This window comes from Camelus bactrianus, chromosome 6, assembly GCF_048773025.1.
Source record: "Camelus bactrianus isolate YW-2024 breed Bactrian camel chromosome 6, ASM4877302v1, whole genome shotgun sequence".
NCBI lineage: Eukaryota > Metazoa > Chordata > Mammalia > Artiodactyla > Camelidae > Camelus > Camelus bactrianus.
Window position 1 is genome coordinate 1847659 of NC_133544.1, and position 25236 is coordinate 1872894.

Below are 25236 nucleotides of genomic sequence, written 5' to 3' on the forward strand. Positions count from 1 at the left end.
AAGCTACAGTAACCAAAACAGTATGGGACAGGCACAAAAACAGACACATAGACCAATGGAAAAAGGAAGTCCAAAAGTAAACCCACGCACGTATGGTCCATTAATCTACAGCAAAGGAGGCAGGAACACACAGGGGAGAAAAGACAGTCTCTTCAACAAGCAGCGCTGGGAAACTGGACAGCTGCCTATAAAAGACTGAAATTAGAACATTCCCTAACACCGTGTACAAACATAAACTCAAATGGATTAAAGACCTAAACGTAAGACCAGATACTGTAAAACCCCTAGAGGATGACACCAATCACAGCGATATTTTTTTTTGAACCAGCTCCTGAAGTCATGGAAATAAAAGCAAAAATAAACAGATGTGATCTAATTAAACTTAAGAGCTTTTGCACAGCTAAGGACACCATCAACAAAATGAAAAGACAGCCTACAGAATGGGAGAAAATATTTGCAAATGATGTGACCAACAAGGCACGAATTCCCAGAATATACAAACAGCTCATGCAGCTTAGTATCAAAAAAAATAGTAATGAGCAACACAATCAAAAAATGGGCAGAAGGCCTAAACAGACACCTCTCCAAAGAAGACAGACAGACGGCCAACAGGCACGTGAGAAGACGCTCAGCGTCATAACTGTCAGAGAAGCGCAAATCAAAACTGCAGCGAGGTCCTGCCTCACACCAGCCAGAGCGGCCGTCACCGAAAGTCCACGACGACAGATGCTGGGGAGGGTGTGGAGAAAAGGGAGCCCTCCTGCACTGCTGGCGGGAATGCAAATTGGGGAAGCCACTGTGGAGGACAGTATGGAGTTTCCTTTAAAAACTAAAAATAAACTTACCATGTGATCCAGCAATCTCACTCCTGGGCATATTATCTGGAGGAAAATATAATCCGAAGACACAAGCACCCCAATGTTCACAGCAGCACTATTTACAATAGCCAAGATACAGAAGCAACCTAAATGTCCACTGACAGAGGACTGGATAAAGTAGCTGTGGCATATTTGTACAATGGAATAGTACTCATCAATAAAAAAGATAAAATAATGCCATTTGCAGCAGCATGGATGGACCTGGACATGGTCATTCTAAGTGAAGCAAGCCATAAAGAGGAAGAAAAATACCATATAGCATCACTTACATGTGGGCTCTTAAAAAAAAAGGACACATATGAACTTATCTACAAATCAGAAACAGACTCACAGACATAGAGAACAAACTTATGGTTACCAGGGCATAAAGCGGGTGGGAAGGGATAAATTGGGAGTTCAAAACTTGCACCTATTGGAGAGTGATGGAAATGTTAGCTACCTTGATTGTGGCAGTAGTTTCATGAGTGTCTACATCTATCAAAAGTCATCAAATTGTACATCTATGTGTAGTTTACTGTACAGGAATCATACCATAATAAAGGTGTTTAAAAATTAAAAAATAAAATTTTTTAAATAGTAATAATAAATAAATCATTTTTTAAAAAATGAGAGCGAGTGGAAGGGCAGAGAAGGGCAACCCTCAATAAATACACAGCTTTTAAAAAATGGGGTAGTCCAGGGAGGTGCTTTCCTTCCCCATCTGTGGAGTCTGGACCCCTGCCCTGTCTACCCCCAGGGGTTCCCCTCACCACCAGGAGACCCAGTGGAGAGTCCAGACTTCCATCTCCATCACCTTCTCCCCCACCTTATCTTCAAATGATAGGATTGTTTAAACATAAAAATCCCAAGGTAATGACAAAACCAAAGTCATCTCCTAGAACTAATCAGTGAAATCAGCAAGTCACAGGATATAATGACAACACACAAAACTCAATCGCATTCCTATATACTAGAAACGAACATGTGGACAGCTGAGTTACAGATGCAATGCCATTTAATCACTCTAAATTAAACTAAAAACTTAGGTGTAAATCTAGCAAAACATGCACAGGATCTGCATGCTTTGAAAACAACACAATGCTGATTAAAGAAACTGAAGACGACCTAAATAAATGGAGACACACTTTGTTCAGGGACTGAAGACTCAATGCAGCAAAAACATGAACTCTCCACAAACTGATCTACAGGACAGCACAATTCCTAGTACAATCACAGGAAGCTTTTCTTGTGCATATAGGCAAGCTAATTCTAAAATCCCCATGGAAAGGCAAAGTGGAATAGTTAAAACAGTTTTGAAAATGAAGACTAAAGTGGGAAGAATCCACCTGGCTCGTGCTGAGTTTTCATATACAGTGATGAAGACAGGGCGGTGCTGGTGGAGAGACAGACACAGGCAGCAGGACGCAATAAACAATGAGAAACAGACCCAGGCGAGTGCACCCACGCAGAGCTTCTCAGAGGTGCGGAAGCCACCCACTGGCGGGACAACGGGGGTGCTGGAACACCTGGACACCCACAGGCAAGCCCCACCCCGCCCACAAAAGCTAACCCACATGGACCACAGACAAAGGCACCTATGGAACTTTTATAAGAACACACAGGAGAACCACCTTTGCAGCCTCAGGCTGGGTGAAGAGTCATTACACATGAACCAGAAGCATGACCCATAGAAGGACAAACTGATAAATGAGGCCTCACGAACATTTAAAACTTTTTCTCGATGAAATACCCTGCTAAGAGGTGAAAAGACCAAACATAGACTAAGGGAAAATATTTGCAAGCCACCCATCTAACAAAAGACTGTATCTAGGATATATTTTTTTAAAAACTCCCAAACCTCTGTGTAGCACAGGGAAATATACACAAGATCATATGGCAGCTCACAGAGAAAAAAATGTGACAATGCATATATGTATGTTCATGTGTAACTGAAAAATTGTGCTCTACATTGGAATTTGACACAACATTGTAAAATGATTATAAATCAATAAAAAATGTTAAAAAAAACAAAAACAAAAACTCCCAAACCTCAACAGTAAAAAGACAAACACCCAATCAGAAAGTAAACAGGTGAAAAACGTGGACATCTCACTGAAGAGACACAGAAGGCAAATCAGCACAGGAAAAGGCGCCCCACCTCGCGAGCACTAAGGAGACGCACATCAACCTGCAGGGAGACATCACGACGCACCTGCAGAGCGGCTGAGGGAACACCAGTGCCAACACCCAGCGCCTGCAAGCACGTGGGGGACGGGGGTCTCACCCACGCCGGCAGAGCTGCGCAGTGGTGTAGCCTCCACGGACGTCTTACAAAGCTGCAGGTGGACCTCCCACGTCAGCCGGGGCCTGCACTTCTGGGCTTCTACCCCAGAGAAATGAGCATCTGCATTCACACAGAAGCCTCTCCATCAGTACCCACAGTGGCTTTACGTGCAATTGCCAAGAACGGGAAACAACTCAATGTCCTTCAACAGGTGAATGGTACTGCTGACCTTAAAAATAAAAGTAGTTATTTAACCAGCAAAAATGGGTTTATTCAGAAACAGCAGAGAATTGCAATTTGGGACAAACTCTGGCAAAAACCACAGCCATGTCCCAGACAAAGAGGAAGAACAGTATTGTATAGAGAAAAAGGAGAAGGCTGGGAGGGGCTGTTCTGAGCAGAGTCCACTGGAGACGTGTATGGTTCGGGGTGGTGACAGCTCCTCACTGGCCGAGCTGCTGAGGCGGCGTTCTCGTGGGAGGGACCTGGGGCTGGCGCCTCTCCCGCGCCCGCAGTGACAGTTCTTCCATAGCTGACCTCAGTGGTGCTGGGAGTGGTGCTGCAGGGCCGCTCCCCGCGGGCCCCCCTCTCCATTCCAGTGACGGGTCCCTTTATTAATTTCCAAAGGATGACGGAACACTGTTCAGCAACGAAAAGGAATGAACTATTGGACACTCAGCAACTTGGATGGATCTTAAGAACACCACAGGGAATGAAGAAAGCCGGTCCCAGAAGGTTACGTGCAGTACAGTTCCACCTGCACAACATCCTGAAACGACGCAGCTGCGGTCAGCCGAGTGGCGGGGCAGAATGGCTGTAAGGAGGCAGCACCAGGCCACCCCGCGTGGCAGGTGGAGCAGCTCTGCGTTCCGATCGTGCTGGTCTAGAGAACGCGCTCATACGACCAGCTGGAGAGAAGCCCACACGGCGGGGACTGGGAGGCGGACAAGGTGCTGATGCTGCGGCGGGTGTTGGTTAGGAGGGTCACTGACGAACAAGCTGAGACACCAGGGCAAGGGTTTAAGAGACTCTAGGAATGATTTTTGCAACCTTCTGTATAGGAAAAAAGTCTAATTCTAGAAATTTTGAACATACAAAAAAACAAAAGATAAATTCCTAAAATCTCAAGACTGACTCAAAGATAATCACTTTAAACATTTCTGTATATATACTTCTAGCCATTTTTTTCTAAGCATAGTTTTATGCCTTGGGGGAGGTGTCTGTATAACAATACATAACATAAGGATTTTCCAAGTTGGTAAGAAGCTCTTTATGATCGTATTTCAATGACTCCTTAATCTGTCTCTAGGCAAGTGGTTTCAAGAGAGGTCTAACAGCAGCAAAGGGGTCAGGACGGCAGACTGCAGCCGGGCTTTGGACCCGTCCCAACCCTGCCCCTTCCCCCGGGTGACCTGAGCAGGCTCCCTCCGCTCTGTAGCTGCGTCCCTGAGAAGTGGGGATGTGACAGTGCCCTGCCTCCCAGGGTGGTATGAGGGTTAGACGAATGCACAGAAAAGGCTCCAAACCGCGCTTGGCACGTGGCAAACAGTCAGTAAACGCTGCCTCTATGCTATTTTTTGATACAGTAGCTCTTTAACCCAACAGGTATTCTTGGAACGGTCCCTCGCCCATCCTCCCCGAATGGACTTCTAAAAAGCACAAGCCATGTCTCGGTCCACACAGAGGACGCTGTGCCCAGGAGCCAGCCCCCAGCAGGTGACTTCAGTCTGACTGCACCTCCGCTGTGGCCAAACCCCCCAGGCCCTCGTCTCCCCAGTGATACAATGTGTGCTTGTCACAGCAAAGGCCAAACCCTCCGTGCAGCCAGTGCAGGAAAGACCCCAGAAGGAGCGAGACTTGGAGAGAAGTCAGAAGAAGGATCAGCAGAATTCAGCGAAGTGATCCCCATGGCTTCTGTTACTATTCGCCAAACATTTTTAAAATTCACTGTGAAAAATGACAGTGTTGAGATGACAGAAGACAGCCATTACGGACAAAGGTTATCACCCAATTCAATGAACAAGAAGGTGACTGTGGATTTAAATCGAGAGTCTGACAATATGAAATGTTGCTTAAAAGTTAAAACTGGTTCCAATAAGGGAAATATCTGAATAAGGCTCAAAACACAAAAAGCAAAACATATAAAGAGCCCCGAACGAGCGCCAGGCCCCACAACGGTACGGGAGCGCGGATGCCTTACCTTTCCTCTGGCTGCAGCTGGTCTTGGAGGCCCAGCTCAGCCGCAGACTCTGGTAATTCGTGTCTTCATCGCAGACCAGAGTTCTAGTCAAACAAAAATCTATAACTGTCATTTAAAAAAGGGGCTGTAAGTACCATGCTAACAAGAAACAACTATGTCGCAAGCGCAATACACAGTGATAGGACAGTTTATGACACACTGAGCCCTTGGATTAGTGCACTCACAGAGGCCTCTGCGAGTGCTCGGCCGCCCCCTAAACTGTCCTCAGTGACATACTTGGGCTCCTTCCTCAACCCCCACCTCCCTCGTCACAGAACTCCAGCTGGCTGCCCCGAAGCTCTCCTGCCCACAGACCCCTTGAAACCCCCCCCCCCCCCGAACACCTCCTGACAGCAACCTCGCCCCAGGGGCTGCCCCTGCGAAGCGACCTGAGGGCTGGGGAGGACCCAGGGGACAAAGAATGTGGGAGAAACTTACAAACCTGCTTTTCTAAATTCTCTCCTCCAGAACTGGGGCGGGGGGAGGGTTGGGGAAGAGGAGGAAGAACAACTCCCCGGGGACAGATAAGTCCACAACCCCTAGACCTTGTGGGTAAACAGAGAGGCAACTCACCGTATTTGACATCTGGAACTGTGACAGAACTCTCCGCAATGTTTGTGGACAGAATAATCTATCAAACACCAAAAAGAAGAATCTGACATTCTTACTGCATGCTGGAAATTAGGCAAAGTTAAAAGACTCAAACTCAAAAATTATTTAAAAGCAAAAATACTGGACGCAAATTTTGAAATGGGTCATTTTCCTATTTTATACAAAATCACAACTGAGCAAGGGTCCCGGGGGCGGTGCAAGGAGGGGGCACCGGTGCCACGCGGGCTCCACAGTCAGGCTGGCCGCGACCCCAGCTCTGCTCCAGGCAACGGGCGCCCTGGCCCATGACCGCACTCCCCTCATGCAAAAAACGGAGACAGTATAACTCCCACCCTCACAGGGCTGCTGTGAGGGCCACTTGAGTCAATAAACGTAACATGCGCACACCTGCTCCAGGCAAGAGCCCAGGGATCAGCAAGCACTAGCTCTCACCTGTCACACGTCATCCGCTACCCGGACGCCTACGCCACACCAGGCCCTGCAGAGCCACCGCAACCCACACACAGACACACGCCACCGCAGTCAGCCTTCCTAACTGCTCCGCAAGGTAGATGCTACTGACCCTACTTTCAGTCAAATTAGATCTTGGAGACCAACCTGCTCAACAACCACAGAGGTGCAGACCCAGGCCACCTGCCCAAGTCCACATGCAGGCTCTTCGTCCCTACACCTCATCAGTTACAGCCTCTTCCCGGCGGACTCCCTCGCAAGGGCCCAGCAGATGCCCCCCCGCGCACAGAAACCAGGCCCCTGCAGCGCAGCGGGCGCCCAGAAGCAGCTGGCGAGAGCCAGGGCGAAGGCAGCCCTTCCTGAGCTCAGACAAGGCGCCGCAGGGGCTGGCCGGGGCAGGACGCACAGCCCAGCACTCACACGAAGGGCTGCCCTGGAGATGCAGGGCCCTGCCACTGGCTCGGGGCCTGCGGCTCTCAGGAAGCACCAGCAGGCGGCGCTCGGCCAGGCCCGCTGCTCACAGACACCCGCCCTGAGAGCAAAGCGAACCCATAAACCAGGACCACAAATGTGGGGTCCAAGCCAACTCTCCAGAGCAGAGCCAGGACCAGAGGACAGACCCACAGCCTGAGAAACGCCAGAGTCAAAAGCCCTGAAATCCACTGGAAACAATGCCCCGGAGCTGAGGCAGTAAAAAAACCTTAGAAAACTGCCTTACAAAATAAAGACAAAACCCACGAACCCACCTGGCTCATCAGGCGAGTCTCTGCGCAGGTGCCTGACCACCAGCTACAGAACCCCGCGCACCACCCGCGGCAACGCCGTTTCCCACCGGCAGAGCCTTGGAGGAAAAGGCTCGGCGCTGCTCCGAGCCGGGCTCCCAGGCCTCCTACCTTTCTGTACCCGGGCACTGGGCTCAAAAACACATTATTCTGTTCTTCCAAAGTCACACTCGAATGGAGTGGATAGACCTGTAACCTACAAAACAAATCAATGAAACAAAATACCCATAAAGGACAAATATACGTGAGAACTTTCAAAAATGAATGACTACTCACTGAGGTAATTTAAATGATTTAAGGCAGAAACAATACAATGCTTTACAAGGAACAATATAACTAACTATATCATTTTAAACACACCTTTTGTGAACCATGTTTGTGAGAAGTTCATGCATATAGTTTATTTCACCCAGACCTAGGGAAGAAAAAAAGTGGAGGGAAAAAAATTTGTACTTATTGCTAAAAACAACCTTTGAATTAAGATGACATCTTTTTCAAAGATGGCCCCACCAATTCGTTTTGACTTTTTATCCTCTTCACCTAAATGTATCAGAATTGTAAGTGATGATGACATTGATTACTAGTAATTCAAAAATACAAGAAACACCACACTCTTCCACTGTTTTCCTTCCCACAGCAGCTACCTGTGAGTGCTGGCCATATGAGTAATTCTACATTTCTTTTTTTCCCCTCACTCACTTTCTAAATTTCCTACATTGATCATGCAGAATTTTACAACCAAAAAATAGTATTTAAAAAGTGTTGGTTACACAGATGTGCTAAATTTTTTTCATTAGTTGCAAAATACTTTCATTGATATAAAGCTTGCACATGATTCTGCCACATCCTGAGTTATCAATATTTGAACCTATGATGGGTTCAACTATGTCCCCCTAAAAGGTGTGGAAGTCCTAACCCAAGCCCCTCAGAATGTGACTTAATCTGCAGATAAAGCATCACTGCTTTATATAGTTAGTTAAGATGAGGTCACACTGGAGTAGAATGGGCCTTTATTCCACCAGGACTGGTGTCCTCTTAAAATGGGAAGAGACACAAAGACACACACAGAGAGAACACCACGTAACGATGGAGGCAGAGATGGGAGTGACACAGCCACAGTCCAAGAAGGACGGAGGCTGACGGCCACCAGAAAAGCTGGAGGGGGCAAGGAAGCAGAGCCCCTGAGGGAGCAGGGCCCGCCAACACCTTGATTTTGGATTTCCAGCCCCCAGAACAATGAGAGGGTACATTTCTGTTGCTCAAAGCCTCCCCGTCAATGGCACTTTGTCACAGTGGCCCTAGAAGGCTAATACAGAACTATTCTCAAAAGATCAATGAAACAAACACATCATCAGACTCGAACTCACAAAAACATGTAACAGAAAGACAACAAACTAAACTGTAAAATACCATGCATAGACACTCTACTCAGGTAGCGTGTAGCAGTTAGGAAGCATTTACCCCACGCCAGGCATTCTTAAGACATACTGCCATGGCTTGACTGGGGTCATTTTTCCCTTGACACGAAGTTATGCACGCAGCAGTCTCTCTCTGATGGATGCTTACTGGGGCAAATGCGACCCCACCCCGCTGTCAGCTAACGGTTGTTTTCTGGATACAAAACTAACCTGTGTCAACCTAAGCAGCACAGGGTCAAAAGTCTTAAACTCACATGTTGCCATCCAAAGCAAAGTAGGTTATTTTATTCATCCTTTCATTCTCCACCAGAGTTAGCACAAACACTCACACGCTCTGTATGTTACCTTTCAACAGTAAAAGATAGGAGTTATTGTTTCATGGTCTCATCACGCTAGACAACCTGATTTTTTAAAAATCATCATTTTGAAAAAGAAGTACAATTTAACATAAATTAACCTTTTCAAGTATTTTAAAAGATTATTTTCTCAAATACTAAAGAAAAAGGAACTCAAGGACTATGCTGATGGCCGTCCTGGCGCAATGATGATGCTGTCATTAACTGAGCTTCAAGTACAGGCTGACAGCAGCGACCTCACACAATCGTACGCGTGAAACCGCAAATCTAACAAAGCCAAAGTTCTGAAGGGGGTAAGACTGCCCTCAAAAAGTTAAACTCTTCATTATCAACATTTTTAGGAACACAAAGGTTATAGTAAGAAGTCAAACTGAAACTGACATTTATTCACATTCTAAGAGTCTAAAAAAGAATAAATGACTGCGAACGCCGCTTTTCACAATCTGTGCAAAAGGAAGGAGCCTCTACCCGGGTCGCAACTCCAGGCCACAAAAGCATGACACTCACCTGGCAGAAACACCAGCACGCTGCTCCGCACAGGCGCAGATGGGGCCCCCGACCAGGTCCTGCTCCTGCTAAAGTGTGAGGTGCACAGTTAGTCAAAGCTAAGCGGCAGTGCTTTTCCAGAATCCGAACATGACAGGCTTCCGAGCTGGAAAGGCTCTCACATCTGAGCATCCAGTATGATGTCCACTCTTTCACGAAGAAACCACAGAGGCCCCAGCCCCGCGATCATCCAGGGCCCAGCCTCTCGAGTCTGTTTTCCCCGAGAAACACACCAGCTGCAAAAGTCAGCAGTTATTACAATCCAGAACCTCAAAATACAAAATATTTCAAATAACTACTACAAACAACACTGAACACTAAGGAATCCAAACTCTTACGAGGAAGCGTTTTTACAGATCAAGCTCTCCAACATCCACTCGCCCCCCGACTAGCAGCACCGTGTGAAGTCACCACTGTCACCCCCCACCCCGCTGGGTGCCCCTGCCATGTGCCAGGCCCTCCCTGTGCAGGCCAGTGCAGGGTGAACCAGACAAGCCCCTGCTCTCTGGAGCTTGCATTCCAGCAGGAGCGGCAGACAGGAAACAAGGAGGGTGCACCTTCAGTTTGGCGGTAAGACCAGGACAGACACAAGCCGAGAAGACACAGCCACACGTGCAGTGGTTACCGCTCCTGGGCACAGCCTGTGTTATTTCTTGGCTTTCCCAAGAAAAAAATAAAGATTACAGTGGAAATTAATGAAATAAAGAAAGAAAAACAACAAAGAAAAGTCAATGAAACAAAAACCTGGTTCTTGGAAAAGATCAACAAACTGACAAATCTAGCTAGTCTGATCCAGAGAAAAAGAGAAAGTCAAGTGGCTGCAATCAGAAATGAAGGAGAAGACATTACCACTGACGTTACAGAAGCAAAAAGGATTACAAAGGAATGCTGTGAACTGGACACCAACAAACTAGACAGCTTACATGAAATGGACATATTCCTAAAAAGACACGAACTACTGAAACTGGCCCAAGGAAAAAAAGACAATCGGAATGGACCAATAACAAATGAAGAGACTGAACTGGCAGTTTTAAGACTACCCATAAAGAAAAGCCCTTACCTCGACAGCTTCACAGCTGGACTCCACAGAACACTCAAAGGAGTAATACCAATTCTTCACAAACTCATCCCAAAACCAGAATACTTCCCAACTTACTTTATGAGACCAGAATTACCCTGATACCAAAACCAGGCAGGAAAATTACAGACCAACATTTCATGAATATGAACATAAAACCCTCAACAAGGTATCAGCAAACCAAATCCAGCAACATATAAAAAGGACACACCATGACCAAGTGGGCTTTATCCCAGGGGTACAAAGTTGACTTAACATCTAAAAATCGATTAAGGTAAAACATCATTCCAACAGAATAAAGACAAAAACCACACGATTATCTCAACAGACAAAGGAAAAGCATTTAACCAAATCTAACACTTTTTAGTTAAAATACTCGACAGATTAGAAATGGAAGTGAACTTCCTCCACTGATGAAAGTCATCTCCAAAGAGCCCACAGCAAACACTCTAACCTAACCGTGAAAGACAGGATGGCCTTCCCTCACATCAGGAACAAGACAAGAACGTGCACTTCTTTTCTGCATGGCCCTGGAGTCCTAGCCAGGGCCACCAGGCAAGAGAAAGGAAAGCAAGGCATCCAGATCAGAAAGGGAGAAACAGAACCATCCCTGTTCAGTAGATGACATGACCTCGTGTACAGAAAACCGTAAGGGCTCGTCCCAGAACCAATAAACAAGCCCAGCAAGGCTGGGTGCAGAGTACACAACGGGGAGGGGGTCGGCCGCAGAATACACGATCGGGGGGGAGTGGGTACAGCTCAGCAGTAGAGCGTGGGCTCAGCATGCACAAGGTCCTGGGTTCAGTCCCCAGTCCCTCCATTAAAAAAATAAATAATCCTAATTACCCCTCTCCCCCTGCCAAAACAAACAAGCAAACAAAAAAACACAAACAGAATACAAGCCTGATATACCAAGATCAACTGGTATTTCTACACATTTGCACTGAATAATCAGACACCAAAATTAAGACAATAATTTCATTCACAATAGCATAAAAAAGAATAAAACACAGGAATAAATTTAACAAGATAAGTACAAAACTTACACTTTGAAAACTACTGACACTGTTGAAAGAAAATTAAAGAAACTGTCAAAAAACAGAAAAACACCTCGTAGTGGAATCCTGAACGCTGTTAAGATGACAATACTCCTGAGATGGGCCTACAGGCTCAGAACCCCTCTCAGAACCCTAGCCGGCTTCTCTGCAGACACTGACAAGCGGGTTCTACACTTAACATGAAATTATAGGGGACTCAGAATAATCAAAATAATCCCCCAAAACAAGAAAGTTAAGAAGACTCATGCTTCTAATTCTAAACATTACTTCAAAGCAATGTCAAGGCAGTGTGGATCTGCACAAGGATACGTAAAACAGCAGAACAAAGAGTCTGGATGTAGGACCAACAGATTTTCAGCAAGGTGCCAGCACCGCACAGCGGGGAAGCACGGGCTCTCAGCCAGCAGCGCTGGGACAGCTGGACTAACACACATGCTGAAGAAGGACACTGGGCCCGGACCTCACACCGACACAGAAATGAGCTCAAAATGGATCAGAGACTTAACACAAAAGAGCCCAACTACCGAACTCTCAGAAGAACACGCAGGGGTGACTCTTCCATGAGCTTGACTCTGGCAACAGAGTCTTAGCTATGACACCAAAGCATGAACAACGAAAGGAAAAACAGACAGACAAGACTTCATCAAAATTAAATGCGTGTGCTTCAAAGGACACCATCAAGAAAGTGAAAAAACCACCCTGCAGAAAGGAAGAAAACATTCGCAAATCCTGTACCTGGTAGGGGGCCTGTATCTAGACTATATGAAGAGCTCTTATGACTCAATAACAAAAAGACAATTTAAAGCCCAATTAAAACCCAACTTAAAATGGACAAGGGTTTATGTCTCTAAACATAAGTAAGTATAACATACGTATCCACAGAGCACACACAGGCCAGTGAGCACATGAAGAGGTGCTCAACATCATTATTCATCAGAGAAACAAAGTGACGCCACTTCACAACCACGAGGACAGTCAGAATCAAAACGTCAGGTGCCAACCAGACTGGCAAGGGTGGGGAGAAACGGGGACCCTCACAAGCTGCTGGTGAGGACGTAAAATGATGCAGACACACCAGGAAACAGTACAATCGACCCAGGAACCCGCACAAAGACGTTCATGCAGCATGATTCAAAAAGGCCAAAAGGAGGGGACGCCCCAAATCTCCACCAACATACAAATGGATAAACAAGTGTGGTATGTTCATACAACAGAGTATTACTTGGTCATAAAAAGAAATAAAGCACTGACACGCTCTAAGACGGATGGAACTTGAAAGCTTATGTCCAGTGAAAGAAGCCACAAAAGACCACGTCATACGTGACTTTGTTCACATGGAAGTCAAGACTAGAGAAACCTAGTAAAGACAGAGGGCTGACCAGTGGTCACTTAGGTGCAGGGGTAACGGGAAAGGTGAGGAGCCATAGCCAGAGGGCTTGGGGTTTCCTTCTGAGGTGATGAAAACACTCTAAAATCAACCGTGGTGATGGCTGCACATATACGTGGATGTACCAGAAACTACTGAACCCTTTAAGTGCATGAACTGTGTGGTGTGTGAATTATACCTCGAAAAATCCATTTTTTTTTTTTTGCAGGGAGAGGTAATTAGGTTTTATTTACTTATTTATGTGGAGGTGCTGGGGATTGAACCTGGGACCTTGTGCATGCTGACTAAGCATGTGCTCCACCACTCGAGCCATCCCCTGCCCCCCAGTTAATCCATTTTTAAAATGAGGGGGAGAAGAAAGGAGGATGGAGGGCTTAGAGAGGGGCAAGTACAGTAAGTCCTTGCCTGCCTCAGAGGTAACGCATGGAAGTCAAGGAGAATTTTCTTAGGTTGACAAGTACCACAAGCCTCTGGAAGGAACAGGAAGACTGTGGGCCTTACACAGAGGTATTAAAGATAAACACAAAAACAAAACTACAAACCTTCCCACTACCAAGAAAAACTTTTGTTCGCTGACGTATCTGAGACTAAACATGTCAGTCATGCAGCAGTAAATATGGCTCAGTAACAAAAATATAACATAAAAGCTAAGAAAAAAGCCAAAGTTCAATTTGAGTTGAAATATTTCATACATATCATTTTTAAAATACATTTCCAGCTATCGACAATAAGCACACGAAAAAAAACAAGCAATGACAGACAGCCCACTTAGAAGAAATGAGCACACCTAGCACCCAAACCCTGCTTTTGGACAGCACTCCTCACTGCAAGAGTCAGGTTCCCTGGGAAAGGGACTCCTGGCCTCGGGCAGGGAAAGAGCAAGCTGGACGGCCTGGACACGCTGCGCCGGGAAGCAAGCGTCCCCCAGTCAGGGGGCCACGGCAGTGACCCAGGGGCCGGCCCACAGAGGCTCCCACTGGCCAAATTACAGACAACCGACCATTAAAAAGGAAAACTGACTATAATCAACTCTGACGTTAAGACCTATGAGTCTCAAGAAAAGGAGAAGACAAGCCACAGACCAAGAGAGAACACTTTCAGAAGACAAACATAATACAAAGAACTGTTAAATATATTTTAAAACCTCTTACATACATATATATAACTCTCTATATATAATTTAACAATAGGAATATGAACAATGCAGTTTCAAAAATGGGCAAAAGCTCTGAAGAGACACATCAGCAGAGAAGACATACAGCTGTCAAATAAACATCTGAAAAGACGGTCCACAACATATGCCATGAGGGAAAGGCAAATTAAAGCAAGGTACCCTTACACACCTACTGGGCTGTCCGAACACTGACAACATCAACTGCCGGTGAGAATGTGGAGCGACAGGAACTCTCCTTCACTGCTGGCAGGAAAGCAAAATGGTACAGCCGCTCTGGAAGACCATTTGGCAGTTTCTCACAAAACTAAACATACTCTTAAACCATATGATCCAACAATTGCACTTGTTGGTATTTACTCAAACGAAATGAAAACACATCCACACAGAACCTGCACTTGGATGTTTATAGTGGTTTTATTCACATTGCCAAAACCTGGAAACAACCAAGATATCCTTCAGGAAGTGAACGGATAAACAGACTGTGGTACATCCAGACAATGAAATTTGATTCCGCACTAAAAGGAAATAAGCTATCAAGCCCCGAAACGACATGAAGGGGCCTCAAATGTGAGTTATCACTAAGTCGAAGCAGCCAACCTCGAAGGCTGCAACTGTAAGATTCCAGCTACACCACATTCTGGGAAAGCAAAACCACAGAGACAAGACAAAGACCCGGGGCTGCACAGAGGGCTCCAAGGAGTCTTTGGGGCTAAGAGGGGATTCCAGTGTAAAGGCTTTGGCGGCCACATGCCGATCACAGTGCGTGTGCTGCCGGGGGGCTTCACGGCAGGGGGGGCTGTGCGTCCGCAGGAGAGGCTGCACAGGAACTCTGCTTTCTGCTCAGCTCTGCCTTGAGCCTGAAACTGCTCTGAAAAAGAAAATCTATCTGAAGAGAAAAAAACCCACGAGTCCACTGACGGTCGTAGAGAGAGACAGGAAGGTAAGAGGCAGGATAATAAAGGAAAAGTCCTCCTCGTGGAGTAATCTCAGAGAGTAACGCAAACAAGTGCGCTCCGTGACACGCGCACCGTAACGTGTGAGCGTGCTAAGTAACACGCCCACCGGTGCCATGGCAGCCCCCAGGCTGGCCACAACAGGTCAAAGTGGTGGCGGCCCAATTCCTGGGAATCCCAGCCCCCTCCCCAGGGCAGCCGGAATTATCCTCCCACTTTCAGGCGTGGGAAGCTACCGAGCCCATAAAGACCGGCAACGCCAAGCCTGGTGGCCTCCTCCTCACTCCCTCCTCCTGGGAGACGGCCCGCACTCTGTCTGTGGAGTGTGTACCTGCTTTTACTTCAACCTGAGCACCCAACCCCGACACCTCGTGACCATTCTCTCACCTTCTGAAACAGCCTACACTCTATGCCGTATGTATCTTTCCAAATAGATCTACCTTTACTAAAAAAAAAAAAAAAGAGAGAGAGACAAAGACATTTTTTGCTAGATAAAAACAACATTAACCAGCAGACTCCTCAAACTTTTGTAGGATATACTTCAGGAAGAATGGAAATGATCTAAGAAGGAAAGTCTAAGACGAAAGAATAACGAATAGTATATATTTGAGTAAATCTAAACACACTGACGAAATAAAAAATAAAGAATCGTGGGAGCTTAAAAACAGAGCTAAAATAGTACTCAATTGCCTGTAAGCTAGACTTTCCGACTCATGTGCCAAGCACAACTCCCGACACCCGACACGCACGGTCCACACAGGCACACCCCCGGCCCCGTCACTGGAGCAAGCGTGGAGCCAGACGCCCACCATGCCGGAGGGAAATGTCTGGCAGAAAACCTATTTTGAAGACACAGAACATAGCCACCTCACTCTAAGGTATTGCTCAGGGGGACTGCAAGACAATGAACAACCTGATACTTTATGTCTACAATTACGGTGTCTGTGTGAGTCTAGGGCCTGCAAGCGACCAGCCTCCCCCGCAGCCAAGTGCTGGCTGCCGTGGGGAGGTGGAATCTGCGTTCTGTCTGTTGTGATGTGTAAATGGCATTCGTGAGCTGTCACAAGATGAGCATAGTAGTTCCTCACACAGCATAATACTTTGAAAATTAAAGACTCTAACCACCACTTACAGCCTGAAGTTGTTCTCAAGGGAAAAACATGCTCCAGGTTTCAAAGGGCCAGCTAAACGAACGTCTGGATTACAACAGGAGACAGCGAGTATCGGGAATCCATCTTTACAATAAAGGGAAACAAAGGCAAAGAAAGGCTTTCTACAGTTTCTCCTAAGGTGGTCCTTAGTCTTCCCCTCAGGCCTGTGAGCGACGTGACTCCTGCATGTCTGGAAAAACTATTCTAGCTTCAGGCTGTAGTTTCTAGATTTTAAACTGTCAGTCCTGAACCTGTACTTAGCATGGTTTTAACTACTTTAAAATAGAAATTTCCAGTAAAAAATGTGCGAGATATTTATTTTAAAATATGCACGGTGACTGCTGAAAACCTACCCACAGTTATATCCTAGCCTTGTAAAGACACTAAATAGTTTCACGAGGAGTCACGAAGTTTTAATTACACACATTCAAGCACACTGCCACAGCCACGTAGTGCAGCTCTTACCCACTCTCCTTCAGATCCAGGTCGTCGAACATCTGAATCAGGGAGACAGTGACTTCATACACATCCTTAGTTATCGATGGCTCCTCCAGCCGGTGGGGAGACAGCTAAAAAGAAGAACAGAAAAAGCTGGAATACCAGAATAGGGTTACAAAGGAAATTCTGGGGTTGGATGGGTGCCTCTCTAGTACATCACCGCAACAAATGCCCCAAATAAAAATAACAGCGTTTGTAGCCAAACAGCACTACCTGCGCACTTGCTGAACGCCAGGTGCTACTCCAGGCACCCGGCGCGCACGGTCCATCCTGGCACAGCCCCGACCCCGTCCCCAGAGCAACGGAGGGGTCAGAGGCCCAACGTGCAGGAGGGAAACGCAGATGAAGTTGCTCCAGATGCCTGTGGAGCCCAGGAGGATTTTCTGATCCCAGCCACTGCCCACCTCTGTCACAAGCCCCAAGACTGCAACATAGTCATGCGTGGGAAGGAGCCCTGGAACCGCAAGCACCGACACAAGGTAGTACCCATCTGCACCTGCCAATCTACAGTAGTGACATAACCACGTCAGACTTCACCTGCCAAGGCCTGGCGGAGGGGTCACTAGACTGCTTTTATTTGTGTATTAAAACAAAGCCAAAAGGAGCCCAGTCACTTCAGGACTGCCCTTCGAGTGGTTCTGGAGGACACTGGGGCTCAAACACATTGCCAAGCCCCCAGTGAGGGCAGAAGCCGTGGTCTGAGCTGGCAGCTCCCAGGGGACCGAGGGCGTCACTGTGTGAGGCTCTCTCTACAATACGCAGCACAACAGCTACATCACAGCTTCCATAAAGTCCATTTAATAGCCATTCTAGGTTCTCTCCCACCAACAAGGCTTTTTTCTTTAATAATTTTACTCATCATGTACTAGATGCAAGGCATAACATTTGATTTTGTGAAGTACACATCAGAAGTCTTCAGAAGTTAGCTATAAACGCAAACTTTGTTCCCAATTTTTAGAGTAAATTAAGTCAGCTAGTAATAATCCATTTTCATTATTCTTACAATTCTACATAGAATACGTATGACAAATTGACTTTTACTTAATAATTTTGAGTAAGCATTCCATTTTTAATCATTTTTACTGAAGTATAGTTAATTTACAATTCTGTGTTAGTTTCAAGTGTAAAACAAAGTGATTCAATCATACACATATATTCTCTTTCAGATTCTTTTCTATTACAGGTTATTACAAGATATTGAATATACTTCCCTGTGCTCTACAGTAGGTCATTACTGTTTATCTATTTTATATATAGTAGTTTGTACCTGCTAATCCCAAACTCCTAATTTATTCCTAACCCCTACCTCCGCTTTCCCCTTTGGAAATCACAAGTTTGTTTTCTACGTCTGTGAGTCTATTTCTTTTTGTAAATAAGCTCATTTGTATCATTTTTTGAGATTCCCCATTTAAGTGATGTCATATATTTGTCTTTCTCTGTCTGACTTATTTCACTTAGTATGATAATCTCTAGGTCCATCCATGTTGCTGCAAATGGCATTATTTCATTCTTTTTATGGCTGAATAGTATTCCATTGTGTGTGTATAGAGACACACACACACACACACACACACTACATCTTCTTTATCCAGTCATTTATCAATGGACTTTTAGTAGTTTCTATGTCTTGGCTGTTGTAAATAGTGCTGCTATGAACAATGGGGTGCATGTATCTTTTTGAATTAGAGTTTTTGTTTCTTCCAGATATATGCACAGGAGTAGGATTGCTGGATCATATGGTAGTTCTATTTTCAGTTTTTTAAGGAACCTTCATACTGTTTTCCAGAGTGGCTGCACCAATTTACATTCCCACCAATAGTTTAAGTGTTCCTTTCTCTCCACACCCTCTCAAACATTTGTTATTTGTAGACTTTTTGATGATGGCCATTCTGACTGGTATGAAATGATATCTCATTGCAGTTTTGATTTGCATTTCTCTAATATCAATGACATCGAGCATCTTTTCACGTGCCTACTGGCCATCTGGATGTCTTCTTCAGAGATGTGTCTATTTAGGTCTTCTGTCTATTTTTTAATTTTTTTTTAATATTAAGCTGTATGAGTTATTTGTATATGTTGGAAATTAACCCCTTGTCAGCAGCATCATTTGCAAATATGTTCCCCCAGTTTGTAGGTTGTATTTTTCCCCCATAGGTTGTCTTTGCATTTTGTTGATGGTTTCCTTCACTGTGCAAAAAAGCTTTCAAGCTTGACTAGGTCCCATTTATTTACCTTTGTTTCTATCTGCATAACTTTAGGAGATGGATCCAAAAAAATATTGTTGCAAATTATGTCAAAGAGTGTTTTGCCTATGTTTTCTTCTGGGAATTTTAAAGTATCTGGTCTTACATTTAGGTCTTTAATCCATTTTTTTTTATACAGTGTTAGAGAATGTTGTAATTTCATTCTTTTACATGCAACTGTCCCATTTTCCCAGCACCAATTATTGAAAAGACTGTCTTTCTCCATTGTATGTTTTCGCCCCCTTTGTCATAGATTAATTGGCCATAAGTGCGTGGGCTTATTTCCAGCCTCTCTATCCTGTCCCATGGATCTATGGGTCTGTGTGCCAGTACCATACTGTTATGATTACTGTAGCTTTGTAGTATAGTCTGAAGTCAGGAAGCATGATTCCCCCAGCTCTGTTCTTTCTCAAGATTGTTTTGGCTATTCGGGGTCTTTCATGTTTTCATGTAAATTTAAACCTGTTTTTATTCTAGTTCTGTGAAAAATGTCATTGGTGATTTTGATAGCGACTGCATTGAATCTGTAGACTGCCTTGGGTAGTATGGTTATTTTAACAATATTGATTCTTCCAATCCAAAAACATGGTATATATTTTCATCTGTTTGTGTTGTCTTCAATTTCTTTCATCAGCATCTTCTAGTTTTCAGAGTACAGGCCTTTTGCCTCCTTAGGTAGCTTTATTCCCAGGTATCTTACTCTTTTTGATGTAATACTAAAAGGAATTGTTTCTTTAATTTTTCCTTCTGATATTTCATTGTTAGCACTTAGAAATGCAACAGATTTCTGCATATTAATTCTGTACCCAGCAAATTTACTGAATTCATTGGTGACCTCCAGCAGTTTTTTCTCGTAGTGTCTTTAGGATTTTATATGAATAAGCATTCTTGATGTTCAACAACCTTTACCTTTAATTCTACACTTTATCTCAACAATAACCACTATTTACCATAACTATGCAAAAAAGAAATAGAAAAAAAAGGTATACTCTTCACAAACTTCAACAAGGCCATCTAGAACTGTTTTCCTACAAACAAACAAGGCATGGAAGCATGTCACTGGTTCACAAGTGATTTCATTGATTTCTAGAAGCCAAGCCCAAAGAATATTTCTTAAAACACACTGCTAAGATATCAAACATGGCCCTGCTTCCTCTCAGCCAGCCTTGACACAGGGGACAAAAGAAACACACGGGTCACAGGCAACCAATTCACTTGCTGAACTCATCCCTTCTCGTGTGCGGAAGTAGGGAGGAGACAGCAGACAGGCCTCCGCCTTCCCGGAGAGCACAGTGTGGCTGGAGAAAGTGGACAGGTGGACAAGTCAAGGTGCCATCAGATGGGCCGCTCTGACAGACCATCAGGCGAGGACAGGGAAGCGCTGTCAGTCACACAGCAGGCTCAGGATGACTGCGGCCTCCCACGAACGTGTTCAGCCACCATGACTGCCACCAGTGCTTCTGTCCCAGGCCGAGACCTCAGAGCCTGCGTGTCTGCCGACATCTGAGACGGCCAGGCCCAGGCTGGCCAGCCTGTCCCCGGAGGAGAGGGGGCATGCAGCAGGTGGGAGGCGCGCAGGCGGTGGGGAGATGGAATGTCAGCCCACCTCACTCGCCCTGTCCTCCAACACGCCCTTCAAATGGATTAAAGCAAACAAAATGGAAATCACATAAAAGCCATGCTCTGGGGCGGTGGGGTGTGGTTCAAAAAAACAATGCACGGGGAGCCCTGGGGAGTGGGCCAGGCTCTGCTTCTGGATCATGCTGCAGATCTCGGGTGTCTACAATCTCATCAGAGCACAATTACATTTTATGTACTTTCCTAAGGGTGGCTTTGTTGGGGGGTTTTCGGCAATTAAAAAAAAAGTTGAAAATAAAGCATGAAAAGGACTCTTCAGAGGAGACTGAAAGGCACAGCCAGAGTTGGTAACGGAAAGACCAGGAGGGCCTCATGGGACTGAGGGCAGGCAGCAGTGTCAGATATTACAGCGAGGCCCCGTGAGTTTAACGTCCCGCGCTCTCAACGTCACGAGGAGATTGCTCGCAATGCTGGCACAGCGGCCTTGGCTGAGGGGCAGGAATGAAGACCGCGGGGAAGCAGGGGACACTGGGAGTGAGACAGAGTCTGGCAAAACTTATGAGAAACAGGGCACCTAAAGAGGGTGTTGTTTTACGATGAGAGACTCAGTTCTGTTCAGATGTGCACAAGAAAGAGTGGGCAGAGGAGGAGCTGGTAAAGATAAGGGGAGGAGGGCAGTGAATGGGACAAGGTCCAGGGAGGGTGGGAGGGCGGGAGGGCAGGACTGTCTCCTCTGCAACATCAGACAGGGGGGAGGTTCTGCGACAGCAGGAGCGACAACGATGATAAAATCCGAATTTTAACAAAAGTCCTCTGACTCCAAAGACTGTCACAGAACCTACATAAAACAAAGTTAACACAGAGTCAACTCGAGTATTCCTTCATGGACGTATTTACTGAGCACCGATCAGGACATGTGGTAAATGGTGCTGAAGCCAGGTGTGCCCAGGCGGGCCGAGCACAACCCACCCACCCCAGCAAGGGCCACCCAGGCTCGAGGACAGCTGCCCCAGCTGAGCCAAGCCCTTGGCACATCCACAAGGAAGCAAACAGACTGAACATCAACGGGAACCAGTTAGAATTTGGCCAGCTGAACAGGTGAAGAGAAGATCAGCACACAGTATTTACTGCTCATATTCCAGAACAGGTCAGATACCACAAAACTTTCAGACGTTATAAACAAGTGCCCCTACCCTCCGCCTTGAGTGCAGGGCACTCAGTGACTCGCTTCCATCAGAGAGCCTGCAGGACAGGGAAGGCTGTGCCCGTACCCTTGCACACCTCAGTGGGCGTGACAGATAATAAGCAAGCAAACAAACCGTACATATTTTTCTTTAAATATGCATAAAGAAAAGGAGGGAGAGTAACCTTGAGGGAGAAGCTTGGGAAATACCCCAGCCAGAAGCCACACTGTAGCTGTGATATGAAAATCAGCCCTTCACCCCACGGTCTTCTTTCCCAAAGCTCATGAGCCCAGTCTAATCACAAGACAAACAAACAAAAACTCCCAAGAGTGCGGTGCCCTAAACACTGCCTGAGAAGCACTCCTAGAAACTGTCACGGTCATGAGAAACAGGACAAGTCTGAGCATCTGTCCCAGCCCAGAGCAGCCTAAGACGACATGACACTAAATGCCACGTGGGGTCTTGGAGCAGAAACTGAAGTTCAGCCAACGGTAATATACCAGTGTTAGTTTCTTAGTTCTCACAGGCTTTTTTTGAAGTGCTACAAACTAAATGTTGACTATAGATGGATAGGTGGGTGGCCACTACAAAATTCTTTGAAATCTTGTTTCGAAATACTGCCATTTAAGAAGGTGGGGGGAAAAAAGAGGTGCTACATTCTAATGGCCATCACTGGCCTCCCTCTGACATAATTAGATTTGACAAAATATGTCTCTAGCGTCAGATGAAACCTAGTCAGCCAATGCACTTCAGCAGAGACGGTTTCCGTTAACACTACAGATGCTTTTAATGAAAGTCAAACTCCTGTACAGAGCAATAAGGTAGTGTCCACCAAAATGCCAAAGGCACACAGCCTTCAACCCAGTAATTCCATTGCCAGGAACTTACACTGTAGGAAGGCATAGCCTAAGCAGGGGACCTCGAGAGGGGCGTTTTACTCCCCAGGGATGTCTAGAAACATTTTTGGTTGTCATGGGGGGCTGGTAGAGGAGCCCAACTTGCACCTGGTGAGTCAAGGCCAGCAACGCTATTAAATATTAAACGTGCTGCAACGCACAGGACAGCCCCTACCACAGAGGATTATCAGGCCCAAAACGCCAACTTGTGCTGAGGTAAGAACCCCGGCCCACAAGATACGCTCTCACATGTGCAAAGATGTTCTATTCGCACTGCTTTTAGTAAGACCAGAAACACTGGACATTAAATAAAGAATACTCTTTGTATTTATATTCATACGGAAGAGCATTACATGGCTCTAAAGAGGGAACAAAGAAACCATACACTGACATGTAAGAGACGTGAAAAGGTAAGTGAAACACTCAGAACGACACACGCAGAACCCTGCCACTCTGTGAAAGAGAGAAACAATACACTCATTTTGCTGGTACAGGAAGGGCCCACAAGAAATTAACAAGAGTTTTCCCGCTGGTCGGGAAGCCGGGCGGGCAGAGGACAGGAGCAGGAAGCAGGTGTTTTACACCTCCACGTGCTGCCTGACTCCCAACCCTGCAAGGGCACAAGCCACACGAGAACAACTGTAAATCAACTGCACCTTTCACAACAGCAGACCACCCGGTTCTCCACTGTTCCCACACGCAATCCTCCCTCCGTTGAGAGCACTGCAACTTAGAAAATTCGAGTTTAACCTAAATAAAACTTGAAATAAAATTATCTCCCACTCCCAGGTGAATCTACGATTTTGCACCTGATCCAAATCTGACATTTTATTCTTCAACAATAACAAAGTACAAATCCAGTTCCAACACTTTTCACAGGGACATATGATATGAGGGCCTGCTATGCCCACAGCTGATGCGCCGGGGCTGTCCTTCCCCTGTTCTTCCCCAGTCCCTCCACGCCGTCCCCCTGCTCCAACAGAGCCTTGCATCTGTAGCTAACGCATGCAGGTTTGATCAAATACAAAAGTACATTCACTAGAAAAGAAACAATGCATGCCCACACACCCTGTTATGATGAATGTGCTCCAGATCATCAAGATAATACTCTTCGATGGAATACGGCTTTCCTTCCACTTCAAAAATATATGCAGGGCTCATCTTGTTCTGAACAGGAACGGCAAAGTAGTCCGCAAACTCCTCGCAGTTGATGGTGGCTGACATCAGGATCACCTGCAGGGCAAGAGCAACCACTAAAACAAACAAAACAGTGATAATAATAACAACTGAAATGAAACACTTTTAAAATTCCAGGCTTGTCTTCTATTTTAACAATTTTCTAAACTTTAACTGAACACTTCGATTTGACCTCTCGTGTAACACAAATTATTACAGCTTAAAGAATGCTCAGAGATGCCAAGTTTTACTATCTCCCTTCAAATACATTATCAAGTGAAAACTACATCTCCACAATAAAGCTTCATTATAACCATTTACCTAGAAGGACACTTTGCATCAGAAAACCAAGTTAAGACAGAATAAGCTACTAGAGGATATTCTAGAAAAGTGCAGGAGTAAAAGCAGCAAAGAGGAAGAAGACAAGGGCTCCGGGAGACGGTGACCCTGCGCCAAGAAGGTGGAGCAGCCCAGAGGGCCCGGCCGACCGCGGCGGGGGTCGGGCTCCAGGACTCACTGCAGGTGTCAGTTCTGCCAAAAAGCAGACGTGGGGTGATGCCCTCAGGACACTCGGCCACGGACGCCAGCAGCCAGCACCCACAGCCCATCGGATGTGCCCTGGAGGAGGCGGCAGCATGACAAGGCCTCACCATCCACCGTCTCCAGAATGATAAGCGGGAGGCACACACACCACCTTCTGCATGTCTGTGGCATCACTCTCAGCAGAAACAAAAACTTCATATGGCACAGCTACGGGGTAAATAAAATATCTGTATTTTTCCCTCTGTTGTTAGAGACAAATGTCCAAACCATGCTGACTAGAACTGGCTGGGATGAGGTGCCTGCAGTGAGAAGAAAGGCCCTGAGAAGCCACGAGGGGTAAGAACGGCCCCAGGGCACACCCCACCCTGCAGGTGATCTCTAACTGTCTCCTAAGGACCGCTGAGGATAGGGAACTGCAGGGCTGCTGTTCTACTGAGGCAGCAAAAACGTGAGGCCCAATCTGGGCAGCCAGAGCAGCCAGCAGTCCACGTGGCTACCAGATTCCCCACGGGTCACCCTCCCCCAGGCGGCCCTCCTCCACCTCTCCTCCAGACAGCTCAGCAGCCTGCCCGACACCGGCTTGTTCAGGGTGCCGCTGCGCCGAGTCTGACCAGCCGGCCCTGACAGCAGGCCCAGTCGGCTGAGTGATGGCACAAAGCCAGGGGGCTCTAAAGGTCTGGGTGCAGAGTGGATTGGGAGAGCTGAAGGCCCACCCGCCCAGGTTCCTGCATCCAGGACTCTGACAGCAGCTCTCTTCTTGAAAGCAATAGAAG

At 46.2% G+C, this 25236-nt stretch overlaps 1 protein-coding gene across 1 annotated transcript in view; it reads right to left on the reverse strand.

The window, feature by feature from the left end:
• Positions 1 to 25236, reverse strand: part of TDRD9 (tudor domain containing 9) — a 79230-nt gene that overhangs the window by 51548 nt on the left and 2446 nt on the right. The window contains exons 3-9 of the mRNA XM_074364909.1: positions 23813 to 23977; positions 16811 to 16914; positions 9506 to 9570; positions 7585 to 7639; positions 7336 to 7420; positions 5954 to 6011; positions 5342 to 5446 (exon numbers count right to left, since the gene is read on the reverse strand). Coding sequence (XP_074221010.1) covers positions 5342 to 5446; positions 5954 to 6011; positions 7336 to 7420; positions 7585 to 7639; positions 9506 to 9570; positions 16811 to 16914; positions 23813 to 23977 — 637 coding nt within the window. The remainder of the gene's footprint in view (positions 1 to 5341; positions 5447 to 5953; positions 6012 to 7335; positions 7421 to 7584; positions 7640 to 9505; positions 9571 to 16810; positions 16915 to 23812; positions 23978 to 25236) is intronic.